Source organism: Trichosurus vulpecula, chromosome 3 (assembly GCF_011100635.1).
Source record: "Trichosurus vulpecula isolate mTriVul1 chromosome 3, mTriVul1.pri, whole genome shotgun sequence".
NCBI classification, from domain to species: Eukaryota; Metazoa; Chordata; class Mammalia; order Diprotodontia; family Phalangeridae; genus Trichosurus; species Trichosurus vulpecula.
Genome location: NC_050575.1, coordinates 176,661,047 through 176,688,854, shown reverse-complemented (window position 1 = coordinate 176,688,854; position 27,808 = coordinate 176,661,047). Strand labels below are relative to the sequence as shown.

General features: G+C 37.9%; 1 protein-coding gene across 2 annotated transcripts in view; it reads right to left on the bottom strand.

Moving 5' to 3' along the window:
* The window catches only part of PNPLA7 (patatin like phospholipase domain containing 7), a 208,029-nt gene that overhangs the window by 164,530 nt on the left and 15,691 nt on the right, over positions 1-27,808 (bottom strand). For both annotated transcript variants that reach the window (XM_036748628.1, XM_036748627.1), the window contains exons 9-13: positions 26,844-26,924; positions 18,843-18,971; positions 18,294-18,374; positions 13,711-13,846; positions 12,031-12,174 (exon numbers count right to left, since the gene is read on the bottom strand). In XM_036748628.1, the coding sequence (XP_036604523.1) occupies positions 12,031-12,174; positions 13,711-13,846; positions 18,294-18,374; positions 18,843-18,971; positions 26,844-26,924 (571 nt within the window). The remainder of the gene's footprint in view (positions 1-12,030; positions 12,175-13,710; positions 13,847-18,293; positions 18,375-18,842; positions 18,972-26,843; positions 26,925-27,808) is intronic.

Here is a 27,808-nt window from a genome sequence, read left to right as displayed (position 1 = left end):
GGTTCACACCATGGAAGACACAGAGAAACATAAGACTTGGTTCTTGCCCTCAAGCTGCTTACAAACTACTTTCAGAAACAAGACATGCACATTAAAAAGTTAAGTAAAATGAAATAGTATATGAGAAATGTCTAATAAATATTACAGATAAGTATTCTAAAATTTCAAAGAAGGTACAGGTAGAATAATAGAGAAAGCTTTATGGAAGTAGTTCTTGAGATGGTTCTTAAAGGATGAAGAGAATTTGACCTGAGAAAAGGAAAAGGTATCACTGGCAAAGAAAAATGGAAATGAATAAGGTGTATTCAAGGGAAAATTAAGAAATCAGCTTGGCTAAAACACAGACTGCAAAGTAGTTGAGTAGTGGAAAGGAAAGGAAGTTTAGAAAAGTGGGGTGGGGAGAATCGGGGCAGCCAAGATGGCAGAGTAAAAGCAGGGATTCACCTGAGCTCTCCCAAATTTACCTCCAAACAACATTAAAATAACCCCTCAAAATGGATTCCAGAGGCAGAACCAACAAAAGGATGGGTTGAAACAATTTTCCAGCCCAAGACAATTTGGAAGTCTGGCAGGAAAGGTCTATCTCACTGAAGTGACAGGGAAGTCCAGTGCAGGTACCAGTGCTAGTCCCAGTGCCACACTAAATCTGAAACAGCTGTTTCAGGATTTCTCAGCCCACAGATGGTAAGGGGATGAGGCAACTGATTAGAAGGAGATTACAGGTGATCCTTTGCTGGCACTGGGGGCAAACTATATTACATTGTCCATACGTGCCTCTGGGTTGCAGTTCCAGGGCAAGAAGGAATGCTAGCAGGAGCAGTGACCCTTTACAGTTCCAGGACAAAAAAGGGTGCTTGTGGTCACTCACACACCAAAGCACAGGCCAGGAAAGCAGTGACCACACCTCTCCTTAGACAATACCACCCTGAAAGACCTGAGAGCTTGCAGACCCTCAGAGCTAGCTCTGAAAACAGCAGCACAGAAAATATGAAGCTTGGGACAAGTACCTGCTCCACCTCAGGAAAAAAAACCAACTTTAACATAAAGTTTAAAGTCAAGAAATAAGCTGTGAAAATGAGCAAACAACAAAAAAAGAACCTGACCATAGAAAGTCACTGTGGTGACAGGGAAGAGCAAAACACAAACTCAGAAAAAGACAATGAAATCAAAGCAGCTACATGCAAAACTTGAAAGAAAAATGTGAAATAGTCTCAGGCCCTGGAAGAGTGCAAAAAAGAATTTTAAAAATCAGAGAGGTAGATGAAAAATAGAGAAAAGAAATGAGAGTGATGCAAGAAAATAATGAAAAAAAGAGTCAATAGTTTGGTAAAGGAGGGACAAAAAAAAGCACTGAAGAAAATAACACCTTGAAAAAACAGAATAGGTCAAATGGCAAAACAGCACAAAAATTCACTGAAGAGAACCCAAATGGAAAAGGAGGTACAAAAGCTCACTAAAAAAATAATTCCTTAAAAATTAGAATTAGGCAAGTGGAAGCTGATGACTACATGAGACATCAAGAAATAATAAAACAAAATCAAAAGAATGAAAAAATAGAAGAAAATGCTAAATATTTCATTGGAAAAACAACTGACCTAGAAAATCAAGGAGAAATAATTTAAGAATTATTAGACTACCTGAAAGCCATAACCAAATAAAGAACCACAACATCATCTTTCAAGAAATTGTCAAGGAAAACTGCCCTGATCTCCTAGAACCTGAGGGTAAAATACAAATTCAAAGAACTCACCAATCACCTCCTAAAAGAGATCCCAAAATGAAAACTCCCAGGAATATTACAGCCAAATTCCAGAGCTCCCAGGTTAAGGAGAAAATATTTTCCCCACTTAATAGTATTTTATTTTTTTCCAATTACTTGTAAAGATAGTTTTCAACATTTGCTTTTATAAGATTTTGAGTTCCAAATTTTTTTCTCCCTCCCTCCCTTTCCCCCTCTGCAAGATGGCAAGCAATCTGATATAGACTATATATGTACAATCATATTAAACATATTTCCATGTTAGTCATATTGTGAAAGAAGAATCAGAACAAAAGGAAAAAACCACAAGAAAGAAAAGAGAAAATAGTATGCTTCAATATGCATTCAGACTCTATATTCTTTCTCTGGATGTGGATAGCATTTTCCATCATGAGTCTTTTGGAATTGTCTTAGATCACTGTACTGCTGAGAAGAGCTAAGTCTATCAAAGCTGGTCATTGCACAATGTTGCTGTTACTGTGTACAATGTTCTCCTGGTTCTGCTCACTTTACTCAGCATCAGTCCATGTAAATGTCTCCAGATTTTTCTGAAGTCTGCCTGCTAAATATTTCTTACAGCATAATAGTATTCCATTACATTCATATAACACAACTTGTTCAGCCATTCCCCAATTGATGGGCATCCCCTCAATTTCCAATTCTTTGCCACCACAAAAAGCTGCTATAAATATTTTTGGACATATGGGTCCTTTGCCTTTTCTATGATCTCTTTGAGATACCAACCTAGTAGTGGTATTGCTGGATCAAAGGGTATGCACAGTTTCATAGCCCTTTGGGTATATTTCCAAATTGTTCTTTAAGGAGAAGATATTGCAAGCAGTCAGAAACAATTCAAATATCATGTAGCCAGAGTCAGCAAAACACAAGATTTAGCCGCTTCTAAATTAAAGAATCAGAGGACTTAGAATATGATATTCCAGAGGGCAAAGGAGTTAGGAGTACAACTAAGAATTACACCAAGCAAAACTGAGCATAATCCTTAAGGAGGAAAAATGGACGTTTTATGAAAATGAGGAATTTCAAGCGTTACTGATGAAAAGACCAGAGCCATATAGAAAATCTGACATTCAAATACAGTTCTCAGGAGAAGCATAAAAGGGTAAACATGAAAGAGAAATCATAAGGGACTTGAATTATTAAACTGTTTACATTCCTATATGGAAATATGATACTTGTAACCCCTAAGAACTTTCTCATTATCAGAGCAGTTAAAAGGAGTATACATAGACAGAGGACACAGATGTGAGTTGGATGGATACACTGGGAGAAGAGGAAAAGGAAAGGTAGAATGGAGTAAATTTTCTTACATAAAAGAGGAACAAATGAGCTTTTACAGTGGAAGGGAATATGGGGCGTGGGTGTGGTGGGAAATGCTTTAACCTTATTCACATTGGAATTGGGACAAAGAGAGAATACCATCCATACACGTCTATCTTATCCTGCAGGGAAGCAGAAGGGGAGAGGAAAAAGAAAAGGAGAGGTAGGGAGGAATGACAGAAGGGAAGGTGGATTAGGAGAGGCAGTAGTCAGAAGCAAAACACTTTTGAGGAGGGACAAGGTGAAAGGAGAGAGGGAGAGAAGGATAAACGGGGGGGAAAGCAGGATGGAGACAAATACACAGTTAGTGATCATAGCTGTGAATGTGCATGTGATGAACTCATCCACAAAACAGGAATTGATAGTAGGGTATATTGAAAAGCAGAGTGTCAATGCGGCAGAGCCAATATTGTGGAATAAAAGCAGGGACTCACCAGAACTCTTCCCCAAACCAGTCCAAATACCTGTAAAAAGGATTCTAAACAAATTCTAGAGAAGCAGAACCCACAAAAAGACAGAGTGAAACAAATCTCCAGCCCAAGACAACCTTGGAAGATCAACAGGAAGGGTCTGTTGCACCAGGATGAAAGAGGAGCACAGGCCACGCCAGCATAGTCTAGGCTCCAGTAAACCTGGAGCAGGCCTCAAGGGACTGAATCACTGGCAGCTGCGATGGTTTCCACACTTCTCAAGCCACAACTGCCAAAGACAACTTAGAAGGTCAACAGGAAAGGGCTGTCGGACCTGGGTGAGAGAGGAGTGCAGTCCAGCCCCAGCCCCAGCAAACCAAAAGCAAGCCTGGGGAGTGACTAAATCAGGGCAGTGGCAACAGTGGCAGCCACAGTTACCAAAGCTCTCAGCCCACAGACAGTAAGGGGATCAAACAATTGGTGAGATTATACGGATCTCTTTGCTGGCATTGAGGCAGGACTCTGTTGTTTTGCCCATACTTGGATCTGGGTTGCAGGCCTGGGTAGCTATCCTGGGGCAACGAGGAGTGCTGGCATAGCACAGCTTGTGGCAGCAGTGGAGGAGGGACCCTCCTCACAGTTCCAGGGTAGAAAAGAGTACTTGTGGTCACTCACAGACCAGAGCACAAGCCAGGAGGGGAGAAAACACCCCTCCTTAGATCATACCACCTCGGAAGAACTGAAAACTTACAGACCCATAGGAGTATCTCTGAAAACAGCTGCACAAAACTCCTGAAGCTTGGGACAGTATGCTCTCTTTACTGGAAGCAGAGCCCTACCTTAACAAAGAGTTAAAAAGTCAAGAAATAGGCTAGGAAAATGAGCAAATAACAGAAAAAAACTCAGACTATAGAATCTTACTTTGGTGACAAGGAAGATCAAAACATGCACTCAGAAGAAGACAACAAAGTCAAAGCTCCTACATCCAAAGCCTCCAAGAAAAATATAAATTGGTCTCAGGCCATGGAAAAACTCAAAAAAGATTTTGAAAATCAAGTAAGAGAAGTAAAGGAAAAATTAGGAAAAGAAATGAGAGTGATACAAGAAAATCATGAAAAATGAGTCAACAGCTTAGTAAAGTAGACCCCCCAAAATACAGAAAAAATAATACCTTAAAAAATAGACTAACCCAAATGGCAAAAGAGGTCCAAAAAGCGAATGAGGAGAAGAATCCCTTAAAAAGCAGAACTGGACAAATGGAAAACGAGGTCCTAAAGCTCACTGAAGAAAATCATTCCTTAAAAATTAGAATGGAGCAAAGGGGAGCTAATGACTTTATGAGAAATCAAGAAATTATAAAACAGAACCAAAAGAATGAAAAAAATAGAAGACAATGTGAAATATCTGGAAAAACAACTGACCTGGAAAATAGATCCAGGAGAGATAATTTTAAAAATTATTGGACTACCTGAAGGCCATGATCAAAAATAGCCTAGACATCTACTTTCAAGAAATTATCAAGGAAAACTGCCCTGATATTCTAGAACCAGAGGGTAAAATAGAAATTGAAAGAATCAACCAATAACCTCATGAAAAAGATCACCAAAGGAAAACTCCCAGGACTATTATAGCCAAATTCCAGAATTCTCAGGTATAATGACAATTTAAATTTGAAGATTTTTCCCACCCATTGATAGGCCATGTAACCTGCTTACATCACAGAAAGCCTAAGTCACATGTGGCGGGAGGAGCTTGCTGAGAGGAAAAGGAAAGTGTGTCACAGGAAATGCTCAGAGAGAGAACAGTTAGAGCTGAGGGAGAGAGCAGATGTGCTATGCTGTAAGTGTGTGTTTGTGGGAAGGTCCCAGCAGTGGGGCGGGTGGTTGTGGGATGGCGAGGCTTCATTCTGTGATATTGTGTTCTAAGTTCCTTGCTATTGTGATAAAGTGGGCTTACTGGTTTTGGGAGTTGGTAGCTGCTTGGATGGGTTGGACTTATTAGTTATGGGATTTGGTCCTCTAGTGTCTAAATAAATGATGTTTTACTCCTTCTACATTCTATATGAAGAGTCTCTCATATTTTGTGATACAGAATTACACGGACATTTTCACAATTATCATCAATGTTGTTTTTATTGCCTTGCTAATACACCAGGTCAAGGAGAAAATATTGCCAGAAAGAAACAATTCAAGTATTGTGGAAACACAATCAGGATAACACAAGATTGAGCAACTTCTTTGTGAGGGATTGGAGGGCTTGGAATATGATATTCCAGAGGTCAAAGGAGCTAGGATTACAACCAAGAATCACCTACCCAGCAAAACTGAGTGTAATCCACCAGGGGGAAAATTGATATTCAATGAGATAGAGGAATTTAATGCATTCTTTAGAAAAAATAAGAGCTAAAGAGAAAATTTGACTTTCAAATACAAGTTTCAAGAGAAGCATGAAAAAGTAAAGAGGAAAGAGAAATCCTAAGGGACTTATTAAAGTTGAACTGTTTACATGGAAAGATGATAACCTGTAATTCAATGAGATCTTTCTCATTATTAGGGTAGTTGGAGGGAATATACATAGACAAAAAGGGGGTGAGTTGAATATAAAGGGGTTATATCTTAAAAAATAAAATTAAGGGGTGAGAGAGGAATGTACTGGAAGAAGGAGAAAGGGAGAAGTAAAATGAGGTAAATTATCTCACATAAAAGAGGCAAGAAAAAGGTTTTACAGTGGAGGAGAAGGGGGGGAGGTGAGAGGGAATGAGTGAATTTTACTCCCGTCAGTTTTGGCTGAAGGAGGGAATAACATACACACTCAATTGGGTATGGAAATCTATCTTACTCTACAGAAAGTAGAGGGGAAGGGGATGGGGGGGGTTATAGAAGGGAGGGCAGATTGAGGGAGGGGGTAATCAGAAGCAAACACTTTTGGGGAGGGACAAGGTAAAAGGAGAGAATAGAATAAACGGGGGCAGGATAGGATGGAGGGAAATATAGTAAGTCTCACAACATGATTATTTTGGAAGTGTTTTGCATGACTACACATGTATAACCTATATTGAATTGCTTGTCTTATCCATGAGAGTGGATACGGAGGGAGGAAGGGAGAGAATTTGGAACTCAAAGTTTTAAAAATGAATGTTAAAAATTGTTTTTACATGTAACTGGGAAGTAAGATAAACAGGCAACTGGGTATAGAAATCTATTTTACCCCACAGGAAAATAGAAGGGGAAGGGGATAAGAGAAGGGAGGGGTGATAGAAGGAATGGTAGACAGGGGGAAGGGGTAATCAGAAGCAAAACCCTTTTGAGGAGGGACAGGGTGAAAGAAGAGAGAGAACCGAATAAATGGAATAGGTTAGGTACAAAAGACGCAGTAGTCAACTATAGCAATCTACTCTTTGATAAACCCAAAGAATGCAGCTTCTGGGCTAAGAATTCACTATTTCACAAAAACTGCTGGGAAAATTAGAAAATGGTAGGGCAGAAACTGGGCATAGACCAATATCTTACACCATATACCAAAATAAAGTCAAAATGGGTTCATGACTTAGGAAACTAAATAATCTAATTGTGAAGAATGACCGGGCCAAAGAACAAATCAGAGAAACAATTAATAACTTCATTCAAGAGAATGACAATAATGAGACAACATACCAAAACTTAGGGGATGCAGCAAAAGCAGTTCTTAGGTGAAGTTTTACATCTCTAAATGCTTACATGAATAAAATGGAGAAAAAGGAGATCAATGAATTGGGCATGCAACTGAAAAAGCTAGAAAAAGAACAAATTGAAAATCTCCAATTAAATACCAAATTAGAAATACTGAAAATCAAAGGAGACATTAATAAAATTGAAATCAAGAAAACTATTGAATTAATAAATAAAAGAGCTGGTTTTATGAAAAAAAACAATAAAATTGATAAACCTTTGGTCAATTTGATTAAAAAAAGAAAGAAGAAAATCAAATTACCAGTATCAAAAACGAAAAGGGTGAATTCACCTCCAATGAAGAGGAAATTAAAACAATAATTAGGAATTATTTTGCCCAATTGTATGCCCACAAATTTGACAGCCTTAGGGATATGGATGAATATCTACAAAATATAAATTGCCCAGGCTAATAGAAGAGGAAGTAAAATTCCTAAATAACCCCATCTCAGAAAAAGAAATTGAGCATGCCATCAATGGACTCCCCAGGAAAAAATCCCCAGGGCCAGATGGTTTTACATGTGAATTTTATCAAACATTTAAAGAACAATTAATTCCCATACTTTATAGACTATTTGGGAAAATAGGGGAAGAAGGAGTCCTACCAAATTCTTTTTATGACACAAATATGGTACTAATACCCAAACCAGGTACAGTCAAAACAGAGAAAGAAAATTATAGACCAATTTCCCTAATGAATATTGATGCAAAAATTTTAAATAAAATATTAGCAAAAAGATTGCAGCAACTTATCATGAGAATAATACACTATAACCAGGTAGGATTTATTCCAGGAATGCAAGGCTGGTTCAATATTAGGAAAACTATCAGCATAATTGATCATATCAACAACAAAACTAGCAGATACCATATGATCATCTCAAGAGATGCAGAAAAAGCCTTTGACAAAATACAACACCCATTCCTATTAAAAATACTAGAAAACATAGGAGTAAATGGAGCCTTCCTTAAAATTATAAATAGCATCTACCTAAAACCATCAACAAGCATTATTTGTAATGGGGATAAGCTAGATGCATTCCCAATAAGATCAGGGGTGAAAGTCACCCCTACTATTCAATTTGGTACTAGAAATGTTAGCTGTAGCAATAAGAGAAGAAAAAGAAATTGAAGGAATTAGAATAGGCAAAAAAGAAACTAAATTGTCACTTTTTACAGATGATATGATGATTTATTTAGAGATTCATTCCATTGGTCATAATTCTTCTTTACAACTTGACTTGTGTAAATAAGTTCAATGTGAAGTTATATGTAGAAGATATATCAGATTCCATGCCATCTTGGGGAGGGAAGGGGGGAGGAGGGGAAGAAAACCTGGAACTCAAAATTATGTGGAACTGAGTGTCGTAAACTAAAAATAAAAAATCTTAATTATAAAAAAAAACAAAAAGAAAAGGATCTACATGTACAAAAATATTTATAGCAGCTCTTTCCTGCGGGTAAAGAATTAGAAACTGAGGTGATGCACAGTGGGGAATAGCTGAATAAGCTGTGATATGTAATTATAATGGAATACTATTGTGCTACCAAAAATGATGAGCAGGATGCTCTCAGAAAAACCTAGAAAGACTTACGTGGGTTGATGCTAAGTGAAATGTACTGGGTACAAAGTAATAGCAATATTGTAGGATGATCAGCTGTGAAGGACTTAGCTGTTCTCAGCAGTACAATGATCTATGACAACTCTGAAGGACTTAGGATGAAAAATGCTATCCATCCACAGAGAAAGAACTGGTGGTGTCTGAATATAGATTGAAGCAACTTTTTTTTTCCACTTTATTTCTCTTCAGGTTTTTTTGGGGTCTGTTTTCTTTCACAATATGACTATTATAGATATGTTTTGCATGATTACACACATATAACCTATGTGGAATTGCTTGCCTTATAAATGGGTGGGGCAGAGGTGGGGAGGGAGGAAGGGAGAGAATTTGGAACTCAAAAATTACGTGTAACTGGGAAAAAATTAAATACTAAATAAATACAAAAAAATTTTTGAATAAAAAAAACTCACTATTTGACAAAAACTGCTGGGAAAACTAGAAAGCAGTTTGGTAGAAGGTAAGTATAAACCAACATCTCACACTGCATACCAAGAGAAGGTCAAAATACGTACAAGATTTAGACATAAAGGGTGATACCATATGCAAATTAGAGGAACATGGAATTGTTTACCTCTCAAATCTACGGATAAGGGAAGAATTTATGACCAAACAAGAGATAAATAAAATTACGGGATATAAAATAGATAATTTTGATTATAAGAATAAATTAAAATTAAATTAAATTAAAAAGGTTTTACACAAACAAAACCAATGCAGCCAAGACTGGAAGGAAAGCAGCATGCTGGGGAAAAAATTTACAGCAAGTTTCTCTGACAAAGGTTTTATTTTGCAAATGTATAGAGAACTGAACCAAATTTATAAAAGACAAGTTATTCCCCAATTGATAAATGGTCAAATGATATGAATAGGCAGTTTTCAGAAGAAGAAATTAAAGCTAAGTCATATGAAAAAATGCTCTAAATCACTTTTGATTAGAGAAATGCAAATTAAAACAACTTTGAGGTACCACATCACCCCTATCAGATTGGCTAATATGACAATAAAGGAAAATGACAAATGTTGAGATGATAGGGGAAAATTGGGACACTAATGTACTGTTGGTGGAGTTGAGAACTGATCCAAATGTTCTGGAGAGCAATTTGGAATTATGCCTAAAAGGTATTAAAACTGTGCATAACCTTTGACTTGGCAATAGCACTACTAGTTCTATATCCCAAAGAGGTTAAAAAAAAAGAACTTTTTTTTCATATGACTATAGATATCTTTAATTTCTTCTTCTGAAAACTGCCTGTTCATATCTTTTGACCATTTCTCAGTTGGGGAATGACTTGTATTCCTATAAATGCTCTAAATCACTTTTAATTAGAGAAATGCGAATCAAAACAACTCTTAGGTATGTAACAGCTATGCACATCCAGAGAAAGAGTTATGGAGTCTGAATGCAGATTGAGGCAAACTATTTGCTCTCTTATTTTTTCCTTCTTTTTTGGTTTCGTTTCTTCTTTTCTCATGACTCATTCCAATGGTTATAATTCTTCTTTACAACTGGACTATAACGTGAACAAGTTCAATGTGAACGTATATGTAGAACCTATAACGGATTACATGCCATCTTGCGGTGGGGAGCAGGAAGAAGAAGGAGGGAGAGGAAACTTGGAACTCAAAAACTTGTGGAATTGAGTGTTGTAAACTAAAAATAAAAAATAAATTTATTTTTTTAAAAAAGGAAAAGGACCTATATGTACAAGAATATTTATTGCAGCTCTTTTTGTGGTGGTTATGATTTGGAAATCGAGGAGATGCCCATTAACTGGGGAATGGCTGAGCAAGTTGTAGCATACGATTGTGATGGAATACTATTGTGCTATGAGAAATGATGAGCAGGTTGCTTTCAAAAAAACCTGGAAAGACTTACACAAACTGATGCAAGGTGAAGTGAGCAGAACCAGGAGAACATTGTACATGGTAACAGCAATATTCTACAAAGATCAACTGTGAATGACTTCACTATTCTCAGCGATACGGTAATCTAAGACAATTCCAAAGCACTCATAATGAAAAATGCTATCCACCTTCAGAGAAAGAATTGATGAAGTCTGAATGCAGATCAAAGCATACTTTTTTAAAACTTTTTTATTTTTCTTGGGTTTTTTGCTGTTTTCTTTCACAACACAACTAATGTGGATATATGTTTTTCATGACTGCATAATATATCTATCAAATTCCCTGCTTTCTCAATAAGGGAAGGGAAGGGAGGGAGGGAGAAAATTTGGAATTCAAAGTTATAAAAAATGAATGTTAAAATTTTTTTTACATGTAATTGGAAAACAAACAAAATATTTGAAAAAAATCAAAAAAAGAAAAAAAGAAAAGTAGGCTGGACCTACTTTTGATTCTGATGGGCTTTAACTACAAAGGTAAGGAGTTTGGACTTTATCCTGTAGGTAATGGAGTGCCACTGAAAAATTTCAAGAAGGGCATAGATGCTGGGGTAGGGAATAGAGTGATGTGTGTGACACAATCAGTCCCATGCTTTAAGATTATTAATCTGATAGTATGTGCAAGATGGGTATGGTGAAGAGAGACTGAAGGCAGGGAGACAGGCTAGGAGGCTACTGCAAATTGACTAGATATGAGGTGATAATGGTTTGAAACAGACTGGTGACAAGGAAGATGGAAAAAAAGGATGAGATGTCAAAAAGTGATTGGGTTGGAGTAAAAAGAGGACATGTTGATATGCATACTATACATTTATAGAATGCCATCAGACATCCTCCTCTTCTAAAATGTAATAGTATTGATGAAATAATGGAGGTTACATGGAATAATAATAAAAAGTCAATCTTACATTAATCTTATGTTGAGGGAAACAAGACGCTTGGTCATTTGTAATATCCCTTTAGACATGGCAAAAGACTGGAGACAACAGAGTTCCAAGTTCAGTTTCAAATCTGGTCACTGACTAGAAGGCTATTTGCTCAAGGTCCTCAGTTTCCCAATTTATAAAGAATAATCAATTCCTGCTTCCCCAGGCTACCACCAATATGACAAAAAAAGAGTACTTTGTCAAAAAAAAAAAGGTACTTTTTCAGCATTCTGTTATCTGTCAAAAAATCTGAGCCTACCCTTCAAAGGAACCCTTTGGACTTTCTTTCCAATCTGCACTAAAAACAATAACAAAGAAATGATCTAAATCTGCCAAACAGCACCAAGAATTCCGAGTTCCCTTTTACCTTGAGGTGTCAGTGTGTCAGGTCCAATCCCTTGGAATTTTCCTACTTCATCAAAACTCTCTCCATGTATTGAAGGCAGTGGGCTGGAGAAGCTCCGCTTCACAAGAAGTTCAGAGGTCTCTAACTGGCCTTCCTTTATATGATCTGTCAGGTGGAAACAAGACATAAGCCAAAGCCATGAAGAATCCCCACCGAACTCCTTACTTTTCTGTTTTAAGATGTTTCCTAATCCAGCTCCTTCAACTGATGCAAAATATTCAAGACAATCAGCTCTTCTCCCTTTCCAAATTATACTAAAGACTTGGGGCAAATCTCTCCAGATGTGGCAGTCATCTGGAATCTACTATATCTTCACAGTACCACAATCAAAACTTCCCAGACACCTGTTCCTTGAACTCTGCAAAGCACCAAACAAAACAAAACAAAACACCTACATCTACTTAATAGGGCTGATCTGTCAAGTCCATCCAGGAGGCCATTCTCTCAGGATCTGCACCAACACAATGGCACACCAACCACAGCCTACCAATCTTGGCATATGAAAGCGCAGCTTACAGTATGGAAAAAGCACTAAACTTGGAGTCAAAACCCCCAATGCAAATTCTGGACCAGCTACTTAATAACTGTATGACAGTGGGGAAGTCATTTAACATCCCTGGGTCTCAGTTTACATAGCTGTAAAATGAAAGAATCAAACTAGACACTCTCTAAAGTATTTTCAAGCTCTAAATCCTACAATCTCTACTTCTCAGTACATAAAGATAGCCTGTATCTTCCTTTCCCTAATTTCTAAGAAAATAACAGCCTTCCCCTAGTTGCCCAAATTCCTTTACATGGTAAGTGGGATTCTGCTACCTACTTTATCTTTTTACTATGGAAAAACCTTAACATCTTGATTATTTCTTCTCTATGCTATAGACATGGTTTACTGTGATCCTCATTCCATAGCAATTACTATTATGGTATTTTTTATAGTTCACATCAACCTGGTCTTAACTAATAAGAGGTCAAGTCTTACTGACCAATTATATTACAAAAATATATTGTCAGGACAAAACCATCCTGATAATTGGGAAGCTTCTAGAAATATTACCTTCTGAACCGGTACCAACTTAAAGCTAGGGCATCCTTTCTGCACTAAACCTTACCTACTACATAAGTTCTAGTGTACCTGACATTTATATTAGTTAAAGAAAAGGCACAGGGAAAACCACATGAAGGGAACACTGGTGAGCACAGTTGTAAGGAAGAAATGAAAATAGGGATAGCAAAGGAAGAAAAGTTCATGAAAGGGGAAAAACTTTAGGACAGGTTGATATTCCTAGCTTTGGTAGATATTAAGGATAAATGATTTATTAACAAATAATGATGAAGATGAGGATAACAATAGAAGTATTTACATTTACATAGCACTTTTCCTTTTATAAAATACTTTGATATATATTATCTTATTTGATTCGCACAACAGCTTTCTCTGAAGAAATCAAAGCAGGAGGAGTAAAGAGACTCAGACAGGGTTAAGAGACATACTCTACACATAAGTAGAAGACCTAGGACTTGAACGCAAGTCTTCTAATTTCCACTGAGCATGCTTCCTACTACCCCATGCTTTCCTGCAAAGGTGCTAAGGGCCCTGCTGCCTGTCTCTACTGGCCAATCAGCCTCTGTCTAGATCATCACCTGGTTCTGAGCATTCTTGGGACTTCTCAATCTTTTCTCCCCGTTGTTCTTCATCTGATGCTGGACAAGACATCTGCCTCTTAATTTTGCTGGCTATTACACTATTCAAAGACACCAAAGGGATAGCCTGACTTTCCTGTGGGAAAAATAAAAAAGCAATTGAAAAGGTATTGATCAAAGAAGAAAACTACTGCTGTCTCTCAGATAAGAAGAACCCAAAATAAGCTACACAAGGAAAACTTACAATTATAACATTTTGGTAATGAAGTGATGAGATTTTCCAAACTTATCAACTATTAATTGAGAAATACGTTGGAATCAGAGCCAAGATGGTGGATAGAGGGAGCATTCTAGCTGAACTCTCCCAATATTCCCCTTAAAACAACTTTAAAATAATACATCGAATTGAATTCTGGAGCAATATAATTAACAAAAGGTTGAGGTGAGCCATTTTTCCAGCCCAGGACAACTTAAGAGATCAGAAGGAGAGGTTGGTGGTATTGGGATGGGGGCCAACAGCAGCAGGGACAAAAGCAACAGGGACAGCAGCAGCAGTACTAGGAGCTCTCACTGCCCAGAAAGAATATTGGACACCTAGTCAGAAAGAGATAACGGGACCATTGTGAGAGCACTGCGTGCAGGACCAGGTGCCATTTGGCAACTCCGTTGCCTATTACTCAGTTTCAGGACAGAGGGGAACACTGGTGGGTGTGGTCACAAGAGAGCAGGGGCTCTTCCTGGGTAAGAAACAGCACACAGACCAGAAGAGCAGCGACCACACCTCTCCCCACTTCGCACCACCTTAGAAGCACTAAGAACTTATAGACCCCTACAACTAACTGTGAAAACATCAAGGCATAACAACCTGAAATTTGGGATAGTGACTACTGCTCTACTCCCTACCAGGGGTGAACAGAGCCCAACCCTAACTTAAAGTTCAAAGTCAAGAAATATGCTGGAAAAAAATGAGCAAGCAATAAAAAGGAACCTGACCATAAAAGGTAGTATCATGAAAGGGAAGCTCAAGACACAAACTCAGAAGACAACGAAGTTGTCTAAATAAATCATTAACATTTCAAATAAATTATCAATAAAATCTAGGAGGAAGAGATAGAAAAAGAAATTCCATTCAAAATAACTACAGATAATATAAATTATTTGAGAGCTTACTTGCCAAGACACACACAGGAACAACTACAAAAACATTTTTTATACAAATAAAGAGAGATGTAAAAAACTAGAGAAATATTAATGGCTGAACCAATGGGTAGGTTGAGCCAATATAATAAAAATGATAATTCTACCTAAATTAATTTACTTATTCAGTGCCATACCAATAAAACTACCAAAGAATTATTTTATAGAACTAAAAAAAAAATTCATCTGGAAGAACAAAAGGTCAAAAATATCAAGGGAATCAGTGGAAAAAATGTAAAGGAAGGTGGCCTGGCAGTACTAGATTTCAAACTATATTACAAAGCAATAATAATCAAAACTATCTGGTACTAGATAAGAAACAAAGTGGTTGATCAGTGAAATAGATTAGGCACACAATATATAAAAGTAAAAGACAATGGTAATCTTTTTTTTAGTTGTTTTAGTCATGTTCAACTCTCCATGACCCCATTTGGGGTTTTCTTGGCAAAGATCCTGGAGTGCTTTGTCATTTCCTTCTCCAGCTCATGTGTCAGATGAGGAACTGAGGCCAACAGGGTTAAGTGACTTGACCAGGGTCACATGTCTATGACCAAATTTAAACTCAGGTCTTCCTGACTCTAGGGCTAGCAATTTAGCCACTGTGCCATCTAGCTGGCCCAAAGTACTAGTGTTTGGTAAACTCAAAGATCCAAGCTTGGAGGGCAAGAATTCACTATTCAACAAAAATACTGGGAAAACTAGAAAGCAGTCTGGTAGAAACTAGGCATAGACCAACATCTTGTACCATACATCAAGATAAGAACAAAATGGGTATATCGGTTAGACTTAAAAGGGTGGTATCATAAGCAAACTGGGAAAGCATGGAAAAAATTACCTGTCAGATCTACGGATAAGAACATACATAAAAAAATATTTATAGCAGCTCTTTTTATATTAGCAAAAAACTGGAAATTGAGGGAATGCCCAACAACTGGGGAATGGCTGGGCAAGCTGTATTCAACTTGTGATTGTGCTATAAGAAATGACAAATGGAATGGTTTCAGAAAAACCCAGAAAGACTTATACAAACTGGTACAAAGTGAAGTAAGCAGAACCAGGAGCTCACTGTACACAGTAACAATAAGCAACTGTGAAAGACTTAACTACTGGGTTCAATACAATGATCCATGACAGTTCCAAAGGATTTATGATTAAAAATGCTATCTTCCTCTACAGAGAGAACTGATGAACTCTCAGTGCAGATTAAAGCATAATTGTTTTCACTTTCTTGGTTTTTTTTTTAATTTTTGTAACATGCCTAAAATGGTAATATGTTTTGCATGATTTCACATGTATAATAGCTGTTTTATCACTTGCCTTCTCAATAGGTGGGGTTAAAGGCTGGAGAGAGGGAAAGAATTTAAAACTCAAAACAAAAAAGAATGTTAAAATATGTTTTTATTTTAAAAAAGAAAAATATGTTGTATTAAAAATACTGAACTGCCTTATGTATGCATCAAATTAGCGCTCGATAAACAATTTTTAAAAAATAAAAGAAGGGGCAGCTAAATGGCGCACTGAGTAGAGCACCAGCCCTGGAGTCAGGAGGACCTGAGTTCAAATCCGACGTCAGACACTTGACATACTTGCTAGCTGTGTGACCTTGGGCAAGGTCACTTAACCCCAATTGCCCTGCCAAAAAAATAAAAAGAGTATCTTTGGGAAAACAGGCATCCTAATCTACTACTGGTGTAGCTATAAAATTATTCAACTATTTTTAGAAAATAATTTGGAATTATACAAAAAAGTTTTTTAATTATTCATTACTTTTTTTTTGGAGGGGGGAAGGCAGGGCAATTGGGGTTAAGTGTGTTCATTACTTTTAACCTAGAGATCCTACTACTAGAATTATATCCTGAGGGTGTTACTAACAGTGCAAAAAGACCCATACGTACAAAAACACTGAAAGCAGCATTATTTGTGATAACAAAAAAAGCTGGAGAAAAAATGTGCTCAATGATTGAACTACTGAACAAATTGGTACATTATCATAAATGAAGTACTGTAGAGAAGGCTGAATACAAAGAATTCACAGAAACATGCAAAGACTTGCATGAAGTTATAGAATGAACAAAGCAGATCCAAAAGAGTTAATATGCACAAGAAAGAAGGAACCGAAGATACCAAAATATTCAAAGCAGCGCTTTTTGTGGTAGCAAAAAAAAAATGAAAACAAAGTGAAATCTGAATGGCTGGGGAAGGGCTGAACAAATCATGGTATATTAAAGAAATGGGATATTATTGCATTGTTAAACGACAACAACAACCAATACAAGGAATTCAGAAAAACATGGAACGCTTTGATTAAATGAAACAGAACAAAGAAAGGAGAAGCAAGGAACAATATATATAGTGACTATAGTAATATGAATAAAAGCAATACTAAAAAGCTGTTTAACTGCAATAACAATCCTGGATCTGGAGAACAGAGAAAAAAACATACAAAGCCTTCCTTCTGGAGAAGGGAGGGAGAATTCAGGCATAGAATGTTGCATTTGGAGTCAGGTGGAGTTGATTCTTTGCTGCTAGGGAGAGTAGATCAGGAAACTATTGCAAAGTTTTCAAAAAAGGCATCTTTTTCCCAAAAATAAAATCCATTGTGTCAAAACAAAATGTATCAATACATTTTTACAAAATAAAAGCAAAGCAAAAAAAATCTGATTGGCATTGTTAAGCCAAACTAAGGCCCTGAATACTTTAATCTTACTTATCTACAACTCTACAAACTAAGGATATCAGTCAGTTACACTTGTCACTAACAGAAACTTTATTATGAAAGATAAGAAACAACAGTGGAGGCACAGGAATCCATTTTAGGGTGACAGAAACTATCATTAAACTAAACAATGCCAACATGAAACTCACTTTGAAGAGTCATCAGTCAATGGATCATGTAAGAATGATTGCTATTTTATCCTTTCCACTTAATGGTACAAGGGTTAAAAGAAGAGGAAAATACTGAGCACTGAGCAAAAAAAAAAGGCTTCTCTGAATCCTCCATATTCATTTCTTACAGTAGAGTAAAATCCTATTACATTACTGTACCCAGTTTGTCTAGCCATTCCCCAACTGATGGTTAGTATTCATTTAAGCATTTTGCAAAACATAAAACATTATATAAAGACTAGTTATTATTTTTAAAAATATGACAGACTTCAAGAAATATAAGAGAATTTAAGCCCTCAAGTAATCAAAAGAAAAACTAATAATTAGCCTTAGGATTGAAAGAGCAAGCATAAGCATAATTTATAATTTTCGCAGGTCAACGCTTGTTTAGATGTATTTAACAAGACCATAAAAAAATTAAATTTCCAAGGCTTAGAAGTAATGAAATTATTGCGCTGGGGAGTGGGATCTGGTGTAAAGGCATGAATTTTTCTACTTACAGGGTTGAAGAGTTCAGTGGTAAGTCCTAGGTAATTGTGTAGAGACAGGAAGGTCACCCTCTGCAGCCGCACCATTATGATCTGACAGGATAGAAACAATATGAGGCTCAAAATTCCTCAGGCACCCATGCCTGGGACAGATGTGCATAGAAGGTCCATGGAGATTTTTCCAAGTATCCACAATGCTCTTGACTCAGCGTCTCATCTCTTGCCATGCCCCTCTCCTAAACCATTTGCCAATAAAACCTCAGATTATTCCCTACAATTCCTAAGACCTCACCTCCCACTTCCCAAGCTATTCCCAACCCCTCTCATATATTCCTATAACCCCAATATTCAGTCTTGCTGAATGGATTTGGGTCCTTTCTTTTCTTGAGGACATTAAAAAAAATAAAATAAAGTGGATGTTGGCACCACTTTTCATCCAAGCTGATAATCAGACCTGAAAACACTCTTAAGAAGTTCCCTGCAGTGGGGAAACCTTGGAGTGACATCAGGAGCCATCTTCCAGTAGCTATGGAGAAGAAAAGAACATAAAATTTGACCTACCTGTACTACCCTTACCAAGGTCTCAGGGTATTTCTCAAAGACACCTTGGAAAGCAGCAGTTGGAAGCTTTAAAATAGTGGATGGTATTGCTGCCCTGGCAGAGACGGTTTTAAATGGAGCTGCGTGGCCCTGTAATAGAATGACAATCCTGGGTAAGGCAAATGAGATGAATAACTGTCGTGCATTCATTAGTAATAGAAAGTCTATGAGAAGTGATGAGGACCTGAATGCTAACCACATCAGTGGAGAAAAGCAGATAGGTATAAGGGCTGATTGCTATGTGGGGAGTTGAAAGTGACTCCAAGGTTTCGAACCTGAGCAGTTCTAAAGATATGATGCCCTCACAAGAGAAACAGAGAAGTTGAGAAGAGAGGTAGGTATGGGGGGAAAGATGATAAAGGCTGTTTGTAGGCTAGAACAGTATCATTTTTATCAATGTATGCCCAGTGCCAAGCACAGTGCAATAAACACAGCATATTCTTTATAAATGCCGGATGACTGAAGAAAAGCAACTTTCCTCTGGACTCCTCTGGCAACTAACACAACGGAAGGCCCTCAAGCAGAACAAGGGGGCTCACCATCCACTGGCCAGGCCTGATCCCTGGGAGGAGATGGGGCTACTAGAGGTTAGGAACCCAGTCCTTACTCTAGTCTAGAACAACTTCCTGAATTGTAAGTGATCAGCCCAGCCAAAGAGAAATGAGAATTGACACTTGCAAAGTCAAGCTCTTCAGTCCACTCTTCTAAACAAAGCATAAGTCATCATGAGTCTAGAAATGGCCAACCTAAATGGAGAGCCCAGGATTAGAGAAAGTCAAAAGACCTCAGGATTAGGACATTAAGGGAATAAGGTGAGGTCAGGGCCCTAGACTGAGTTTTCAACAGGCCTTTGTTTCTATTATTTTGTAATACAAGGAAAATTAGGAACCCTCGAGTAACCCCTAGCTACTGACAAGCACCCCCAGAAAGAATGGACTCAGATATCTTTGGCATTTAGCAAACCCCCTGGGACTCCATGACTCCACCAAGGAATGTCAATAGATAGGACCATCCCACTGAAGGATAACCTGGCAGACCCTTTCTAGCAGATATCCCTGGGGCTCCGTGACTCCACCAAGGAACGTAAATGAGATTATCCTACTAGTACCATAACCTGACTGAATCTTTTGAGCAGCCAGGACCTTTGTTCCTGTTCCCCCCACCCTGTACCCCCACATATCCTATATAAGCCAAGCCGTCACCCCAACACAGGGCCATTGATTTGTGGTTGCAGTACCCCAGTGGCTGCCAGCTAATAAATTCTCCATTTAAAACTTATACTCTGTGGTGTGTCTCGCTCGCTTCTGGTACAACAATTTAAATGGGAGTTACCAAGAGAGCAAAGAAATGCCAAACAAACAAATTCGCATTTCCTTCTCCCTGGTTGTAGTGTTTGTCCTTTGTTTTCAAAGAGGACCATGGCATTAGGGAAATGACAAAATGACTTGCAATTGACTTTGATTTGAGTGAGGGAGGGCTGTGCAAGGTCACCAGCCTCACTTTTTCCTCCAGAGCCATCTGGATCCAGTGACCAGATATTCATCAGGATGACTGGAGATGACCCAGGATGCAATGGGAGACCCTGGCCCTTTTAGGCTAAGGCCTTTTGGGCCCTCCTGGCTTAGAGTGAATGTCAGTGGTAACTGTTTCTCCTTGGAACAACAATCCTAAGAGTCTTCTCCCAGCTTGATTTTTTTTTCCCTTTTTCTAATTAAAGGGGCCATCCCTTGACTCACTTCCTAAAGAGGCCTATTCACTGAATGGGCCTTCTCCCTGACAACTAGCACCAAATACCCTAGGCCTAGCATATTACTCAAAGATATTAGCTCAAATAGCTCACCTAAATGGAAGGGCTCTTTAATAAAGAGAACTGGAATATATTTTAATAACATATTCTATTATGCCACATCCAAGAAATTCCAACTAAAACCAGCTAGTTCCCAATTCTCTTGACATTTTGTCCCCCAAAAGTAGTTAATGATTCATTCCTATTCTTGAACTCTATTCAAAATGCTTTGTCAATTGCACACACTGAAAGCTGAACAATAGGTCTTATTCAGTGTAAATTCTGACCAAAATAATGAGATTCATAAATGTTTTTCATTCACTTACTATTAGCTAGGTCTTTTTTTTTTAACTATAAAACCACTTAGACTGGGAAAAATTGTCCCCTAAGAAGAAAATAAAAGGATCTACAATCTAAACCTCATGAAAAACAGGAAGCCAGTTCACAGTGGACTCATTAGCTACCTGTTAAAAGCCCATTACCAAGGGCTTTGATCATTCCAAAGGACCTAAATTTAATCCAGTTGAGAACTTTGTCCTTTCCTTGTATAAGTCTTACACAAGCATATAAGGATTCCAGAAACCCTATTCAAAGCATTTGCTCTTTGACAACAGTAAAACAAAAACACTCTAGCTTTATGTGTCTCTGGACTTTCCACAGGTATTTGCTGGTTATTGAAAATGGATTTATAAACTAAAAGTATAATTCCAGCAAGAGAATTTAGAACATTCATTTCTGTGCTTTAAATGCCAGATTCCTATCATTTTATTTGGCTGGTTCTAAATAGCCTAAAATACCAATTACTTTCCCCTCTTCACCCCGAAAACAAATAATAAGTTTTTAACACAGATTCAGAGTTAAACGCAAAAGCTCTATGAGATAACGTTTAAGAAACAAGAGCAATCTATCTAAATCAGATTCCTGTTCCTAGAGTGAGAAAAAAATAGTGTAAGAGAAAGGGGAAGGAGAAGGAAAGAAGAGAACGTTAACCCCTTAGAAACTCTGATAAAAAATTTAATTTTCAAATCTACTGATTACTTTGGTTGAAAAAAAATATTCCAACCAAAACATTAATGTTTTGTGAGACAAGTGATGATATCCTTCAAAATGATCAATTAATCACAACATAGTATATTTTTCCACTCAAATGTCACCCCATAAATTTTCCACTCCCACTACACTAAGAAAAAGATCTATTCTTGTTGCTGAGCAAGTGCAATCACTGCTGACATTGTGACAAGACTTCATCACAACAGGCTGGGAAGGGAATGAATAGTCCCAGACAGATTGATTACTAAAGCTCAAAGTTAATTTAAGAGCTCGTATAATAACTGCCACTCCCAACTGCACAATTCATATTACAGGTCAAGCGTCAAAGCGTTCTTTGTAACAAATGAGGTTTCATAAAGAAAGACACAATAGTGAAGTTAAGATCTACTGCAGAATAAGGAACAACAAAGAATAAACTCCCTTCTTAGCTTACTCATTAAGATGATTGCTTATGCTAGACAGAGCTTTTTTCCTCTTTACAAAATATTTTCAAAATAAGGTGCTACCCCTTTTGGGCCTGCCTCACTTCCACTTCCTTCCCTTCAACATGTAATTCTTTGCTTTTCTGGTCACAGCAGTAGAAATCCCACAAAGCAATAAATCAATAAACATTTATTAAGAGCTTACTATGTACCAGGTATTATAATAATCAAGGGGAATACAAAAAGAGGCAAAAGACAGTCCCTACCCTCAAGGAGTTTACAATCTAATGGTGGAGACAACATGAGACGTGTGTATGTGCATGTGTGTGTGGGGGGGGGTAGGATAAACAGGAAATAATTCAAAAAGAGAAAGCACTGGAATTAGGAGGGGTTAGGGAAGGCTTCCTGCAAAAGGTAGGATTGTAGCTGGAACTTCAAGGAAGCCAGGGAGGTCAGTAGTTGGGGTATGGGAGGAGAACATTCCAGACACAGACGACAGCCAGAAGAGAATGCCCAGAGCCAAGAGATGGAGTGTCTCATTCACGAAGCAGTCAGGAGGCCAACGTCACTGGATAGAAGAGTATGTGGTAGGGAATTACCACATGTTACCGCATAATCATAGCAGATTTTAGGTCAAACTTTTTGCAAAAAAGTAACATGTAACAATTATGTGAAGTTTAAAAAAAAAGAAACTGTGCCAGTATTACTTAAAAATCATTTATTACTAAACTGTATTTGGTGCAAGATTAGGATGCACAGAATACTCCCGAATATACGTTAAAATTGGGAAGATGCTAGTCTTACCATATCACGTGACTTACTTATGGCAGCTTCGCCTGCCCGCTCCCCTTGCACCCACAGCTCTTCATTGGGTTAAGTGACAATACCGTTAATACTTCAGTGCTCTAAACAAACCATGCAAGTCAGCTTTCTGAAATATACTGATAATGGGTATGGGCTGAGAATTCTAGGATTGAACTTCATGCGGAGAGGTAAATGCGTATCCATATGCCACTGGTGAATACACTGCTGCTCTGTTTATCTCATGTGATGATTACACAATGAAAGGTATAAACCAATTTTTGGACTAAAAAAAAAACGAGTGCAATTATTATGCGGTAGAGATGATTATGCAGTGAAATATGGTAGGTGTAAGAAGACTGGAAAGATAGAAGGGGGCTAGATTATGAAGGGTTTTAAAAGTTAAACATAAGATTTTCTATTCAATCCTGGAGGTACAGACTATATATCATAGGCAAGATTTGAATCCAATTCTACCTGGCTCCAAAACCAACCCACTCTCCATTATTCCACACTACCTCCAAAGCTTCAACTTACTACCTTGCTTTACTATTGAAAGCTTGGTTAGACCTCTTTGACAAAAGAAATTCTATCTAACCTTTAGTCTAAACTCAAGTAATACTACTATAAACCCATGGACTTTCAGTTACCGATGGCCTACAAGGTATTCAGAAGCCAACCAAAATAATTCCCAGAAAAGGAATACAAATTATGAACTTTCTCTGTCTTAGACCTGAGATCTATTAGTAAAATAAATCAATCTAAAAATCAATTATTGGTTTTATGGTTAACTTCTATGCTATCAATGGGTGACTTACTTTTACCTAGTGAGAGGTTAAAATATGTAAGGCATACACAAGGTTTTGAAATTCTAAGCAAAGTTCACATCTGAGTCTCTTCTCTATAGAGCAGAGCCTGATAAACACTTCTTGTGAACCAGGTCTCCAAATATCATGGTTAGCTTTTAGGGGTAGGATAAATAATATTATTGGGTAAGGGGAACCTAAGAATAGTCTTAAAAGTTTAAAAACATTTTAAAGAGACAATAGGGATTAAAACTGTCCAACCTACAATAAAAGAGACCGAGGCAGAGCTCTGAGCCCATGACACCTTATTAAAGGGTCCATGGTGCCCTCTAATGAAGTGGACCTCAGACCTTCCTTATGATCTGAGATGCCCCCTTCTTCCAGGCCCTTATTTTTTAAGGTCTGAAACCAGATTTGACACCTGAATATTCTAAAGGGGCTATACAAAGTACAGAGTCCAATTGGTTGATAGATCTTGCTTCCCAAGCCAAAAAATGATGCCTAAGCTAGAAATGGTATGTCACCCAGGGGTGGGGGGGTGTCTCAGGTTGGGCAAAGCATGAGGTATCTTCAATAAATGGTCATAAGATGGTCACCTGCTCATCTTGGACAAGAGAGAATGGTCTGGAGGTACATAAATAAGTTGGGGGACTTTACATGTCATTGAGTCACTTCTACTATGCTGAGCTTGGTCACCATAACAAGGAGAAACACGAGTGGAAGTTCTCTAGTTAGATTCCTATGACTAAACAAGTGAATTTACAATCTGCAGTTCACAGCTCTGGGGCTGAATATACAGAACTTATAATCACTACACCTATGGAATCATATCAAATTGATTAATACTGACCGGAATAGAGTAAGGGTCCAAATGAATTATATCTTACAGGCAAAGTGTTTACTGGCACAGTGAACACAAGATAGATACTCGCAGCAGAAAGTAAAATCTGCAATACACTCCCATTAAGGAGAGGTGAAAATTGTATAATAGAAAGCTGTCAACAAGACAATTACCAACTAAAATGTCTAAACATTAAAGGCCATAATATTAGGTGGAAGCAAAATAGCTAAAATAATAAATGTAGAAATTCTACCCTTTAAGAAAATTATATAAACACCAGGCTTAAAACGACCTACCAATAACAATTAAATACCATCAAGTACCTTCTCTGAGCAAGAATATCAAAAAATCTGAATGTAAACCTCAGATATGAAGCTTGTCAGATTGATTATCATCCCCTAATAAAGATCTCCAACGTTTCAAAGAAACCATTCCAGTGTCCCATTGACCTATCAACCTCCATTGTGGTTACTGGAATCTACCTTAATGGTTGTTTTGGACAGGAGTCGCTGTCTCTATCCTATACCCATTGCACCTCCTCTATTTAGTTCCTTAAATGCAATTTAGGAAAAAAATCTCCATCTTCATATCCCTTCCACATATTCACAAGCCTATGTCTCCTGTTATCCTCATTCCTCTTAATCTCAGGCCTCAAATATTAAACCAAACCATTCCCCACAAAATTTCTGCCAACTACTCTAATTTTAGACAGTCCATTTAAAACCAGTCTATCATTAAATATTCAGCTTTGCCTTCCCCACAAAAACACCCCAGACATAGGCTATACCTTTAACATGAGGGAGCATGTAGTATTGTTGGATTTCGAGTCATGAAAGACCTGTTTTCAAATCCTGGCTCCTCTGTTTACTTGGCTTTGAGAAGATAAGCAAGTCATTTAACCTTTCTAAAACTCAGTTTCCTCTTCTGCAAAACAGGGATAACTATGCCTATACAACCTACCTCACAGACAGGTTGTAAGAAAAATTCTTTATAAACCTTAAAAGACTATATATATGTGAGCTGCCAGTATTATTTAAAGAGAGCATAGTACAGTGAATAAAGGGTAGGTCTTAGTGTCGTATGACTTGGGTTTAAATCCTGCCTCTGAAGCATAAAGGCTAGTGTATAACCCTTTATAAGTCACTTACCCACCCAGAATTCCAAGGCAGCCTGTAAGTTGCAGCATAGTTGACTAAATGTATTGATAGAAAGTTTCCTTACCAAAAGCTCCCTATATCAATGCAATCAAGTCAAGATAAAATATATATATATAATATATATACATATATATTATATATATATTATATATCAACATTATCATGTATGTGAAAAAACATACACTACAATATTGGAATATTGGAAACAACACAAGAGAAGGAGGCAGTGTGGCACACTGGAGACAGAGCTAGCCTCAGAATTATAATGGCCTCAATTCAAGTCCTGCCACTGACAAATACTGACTCAGTGACTCAGGGTTAAGTTCCTTAACATCTCAGTGCTCTAGACAACTCCCTGAGACTGTAAGTTGCAGAGAAGGGGCCCACCTGCAGTGGCAGGGTGAGTTTCTTCCTCTGGGAGTTCTTTATACCAATGAAATCACGAGTCTAGTCCCTATTATATGATACTAGAAAATGCCAATATGCAAATACCAATTCAAAGCATAAGTCCTACTAAAGGAGAAACTGAAGTATTGCCTCTAAATAGAAAATTAGGACAAGATGCACTTAAATACTGATTTATGTAGTCTGCTAATTCTTTAATATGCATAAGAATCAGGATCTAATTAGGATACCCCAGCTGACATAGAAATTGGCCCTGATTTCTGACTCTGCTCAACTGCATTCTTGCCAAGGCTATCATGGCTTCTGAGAACCATCTTGAAGCTGTTTAAAGGAATTAAGGTGAAAGTTCCCTCAGAACTCAGCTCAGAATGATGGTAAAGATGTAACCTCTGACAGGAAGGTTAAAAACACAGTTGTCATTTCAAATGCCTAACTCTGCTCAAATGTACTGCCAACACTATCTTCAAAGATGGCGATTGCTCTTCTACTGCACTGAAAATAAGAGTTAGTTCTACTCCTAAACTCGTCTTATATCATACGACTAAGAAGAATGATGACTTATGAGAAGTAAGTTTTAAAGCCTAGCCATCCTCCAATATAGATGCCCAAGTAGCATGAATAAAATGGTAGATCAGTACACGGGGACACACAGAACTAGACACTGGGACGACAGGTGTCCATGAGAAAGACTCACAGTGATGACATCCAGGATGCTGAGGAGGCTGTGGATACTGTCTCCAGCCAGGACTTCTTTCACCATCACTTCGGAACCATCCTGCAGACAGAAGGCAGAAAGAGTTGAACCTGTCCAATATAGACACCTGCTGGAAAACTGACTTTGCATAAAAGTTTTTTATGCCAGGTTCCCAGATAGCTTGGCAGACAAAACTCTGGTGCCAGTGCACATCCTTTCACTCCAAATCACTGTAACAGAACAGCTAGAGACAAGGAGGCATAGCAACCCATGCTTTTCTTGGCCAAGATAACTGTCATTGTAATCACCAAAAAAAGGGGCAGCAGTTAGGGTATGCCGAAGTGCACAGAGCTAGCTGTATGTGTTTCCCTGGGTCAAGTCACCCAACCTCTGTTTGTCTCAGTTTCCTCATCTGTAAAATAGGGATAATAATAGTATCTACCTCCCAGAGTTGTTGTGAGGATCAAAAAAGTTAATAATTGTAAAGCACTTAGCACAGTGCTTGGTACATAGTAAGCAATATATATCTGGTTGCTATGATTAGTTATTATTATTGCAAGGTGGAAAGCAGAGTTAAGCAGGGTGCTGAATCCAGACCAACATAAACACTCCAAACCCACAGCTCCATCTAAATGGTCAGATGTGATATAAAACAGAAGACGCAGCACAGTGTAGTGGAATGCAGGATCAAAAGACCTGGGTGCAAATCCCAGCTCTGCTATTTCTTATCCATGTGATCTTAGGCAAGCTTCAGTGTAACACTTCTATGAAATGGGCAGGCCTGGCTAGAGGGCCTGCTCTAAATCCATGATCCTCATTCTATGCTGGTTTTTCTGGCTTTGAACATAAAAGACTAAAATCATTTCAGAAAAGAATGAAAAAGAAAACCTTGTTGCTCCATGGGGTCCAAATTCCCACCCTCTGGGAGAAGCTTGTTTGAGCTCAACATTTCCACACTCCCTAGA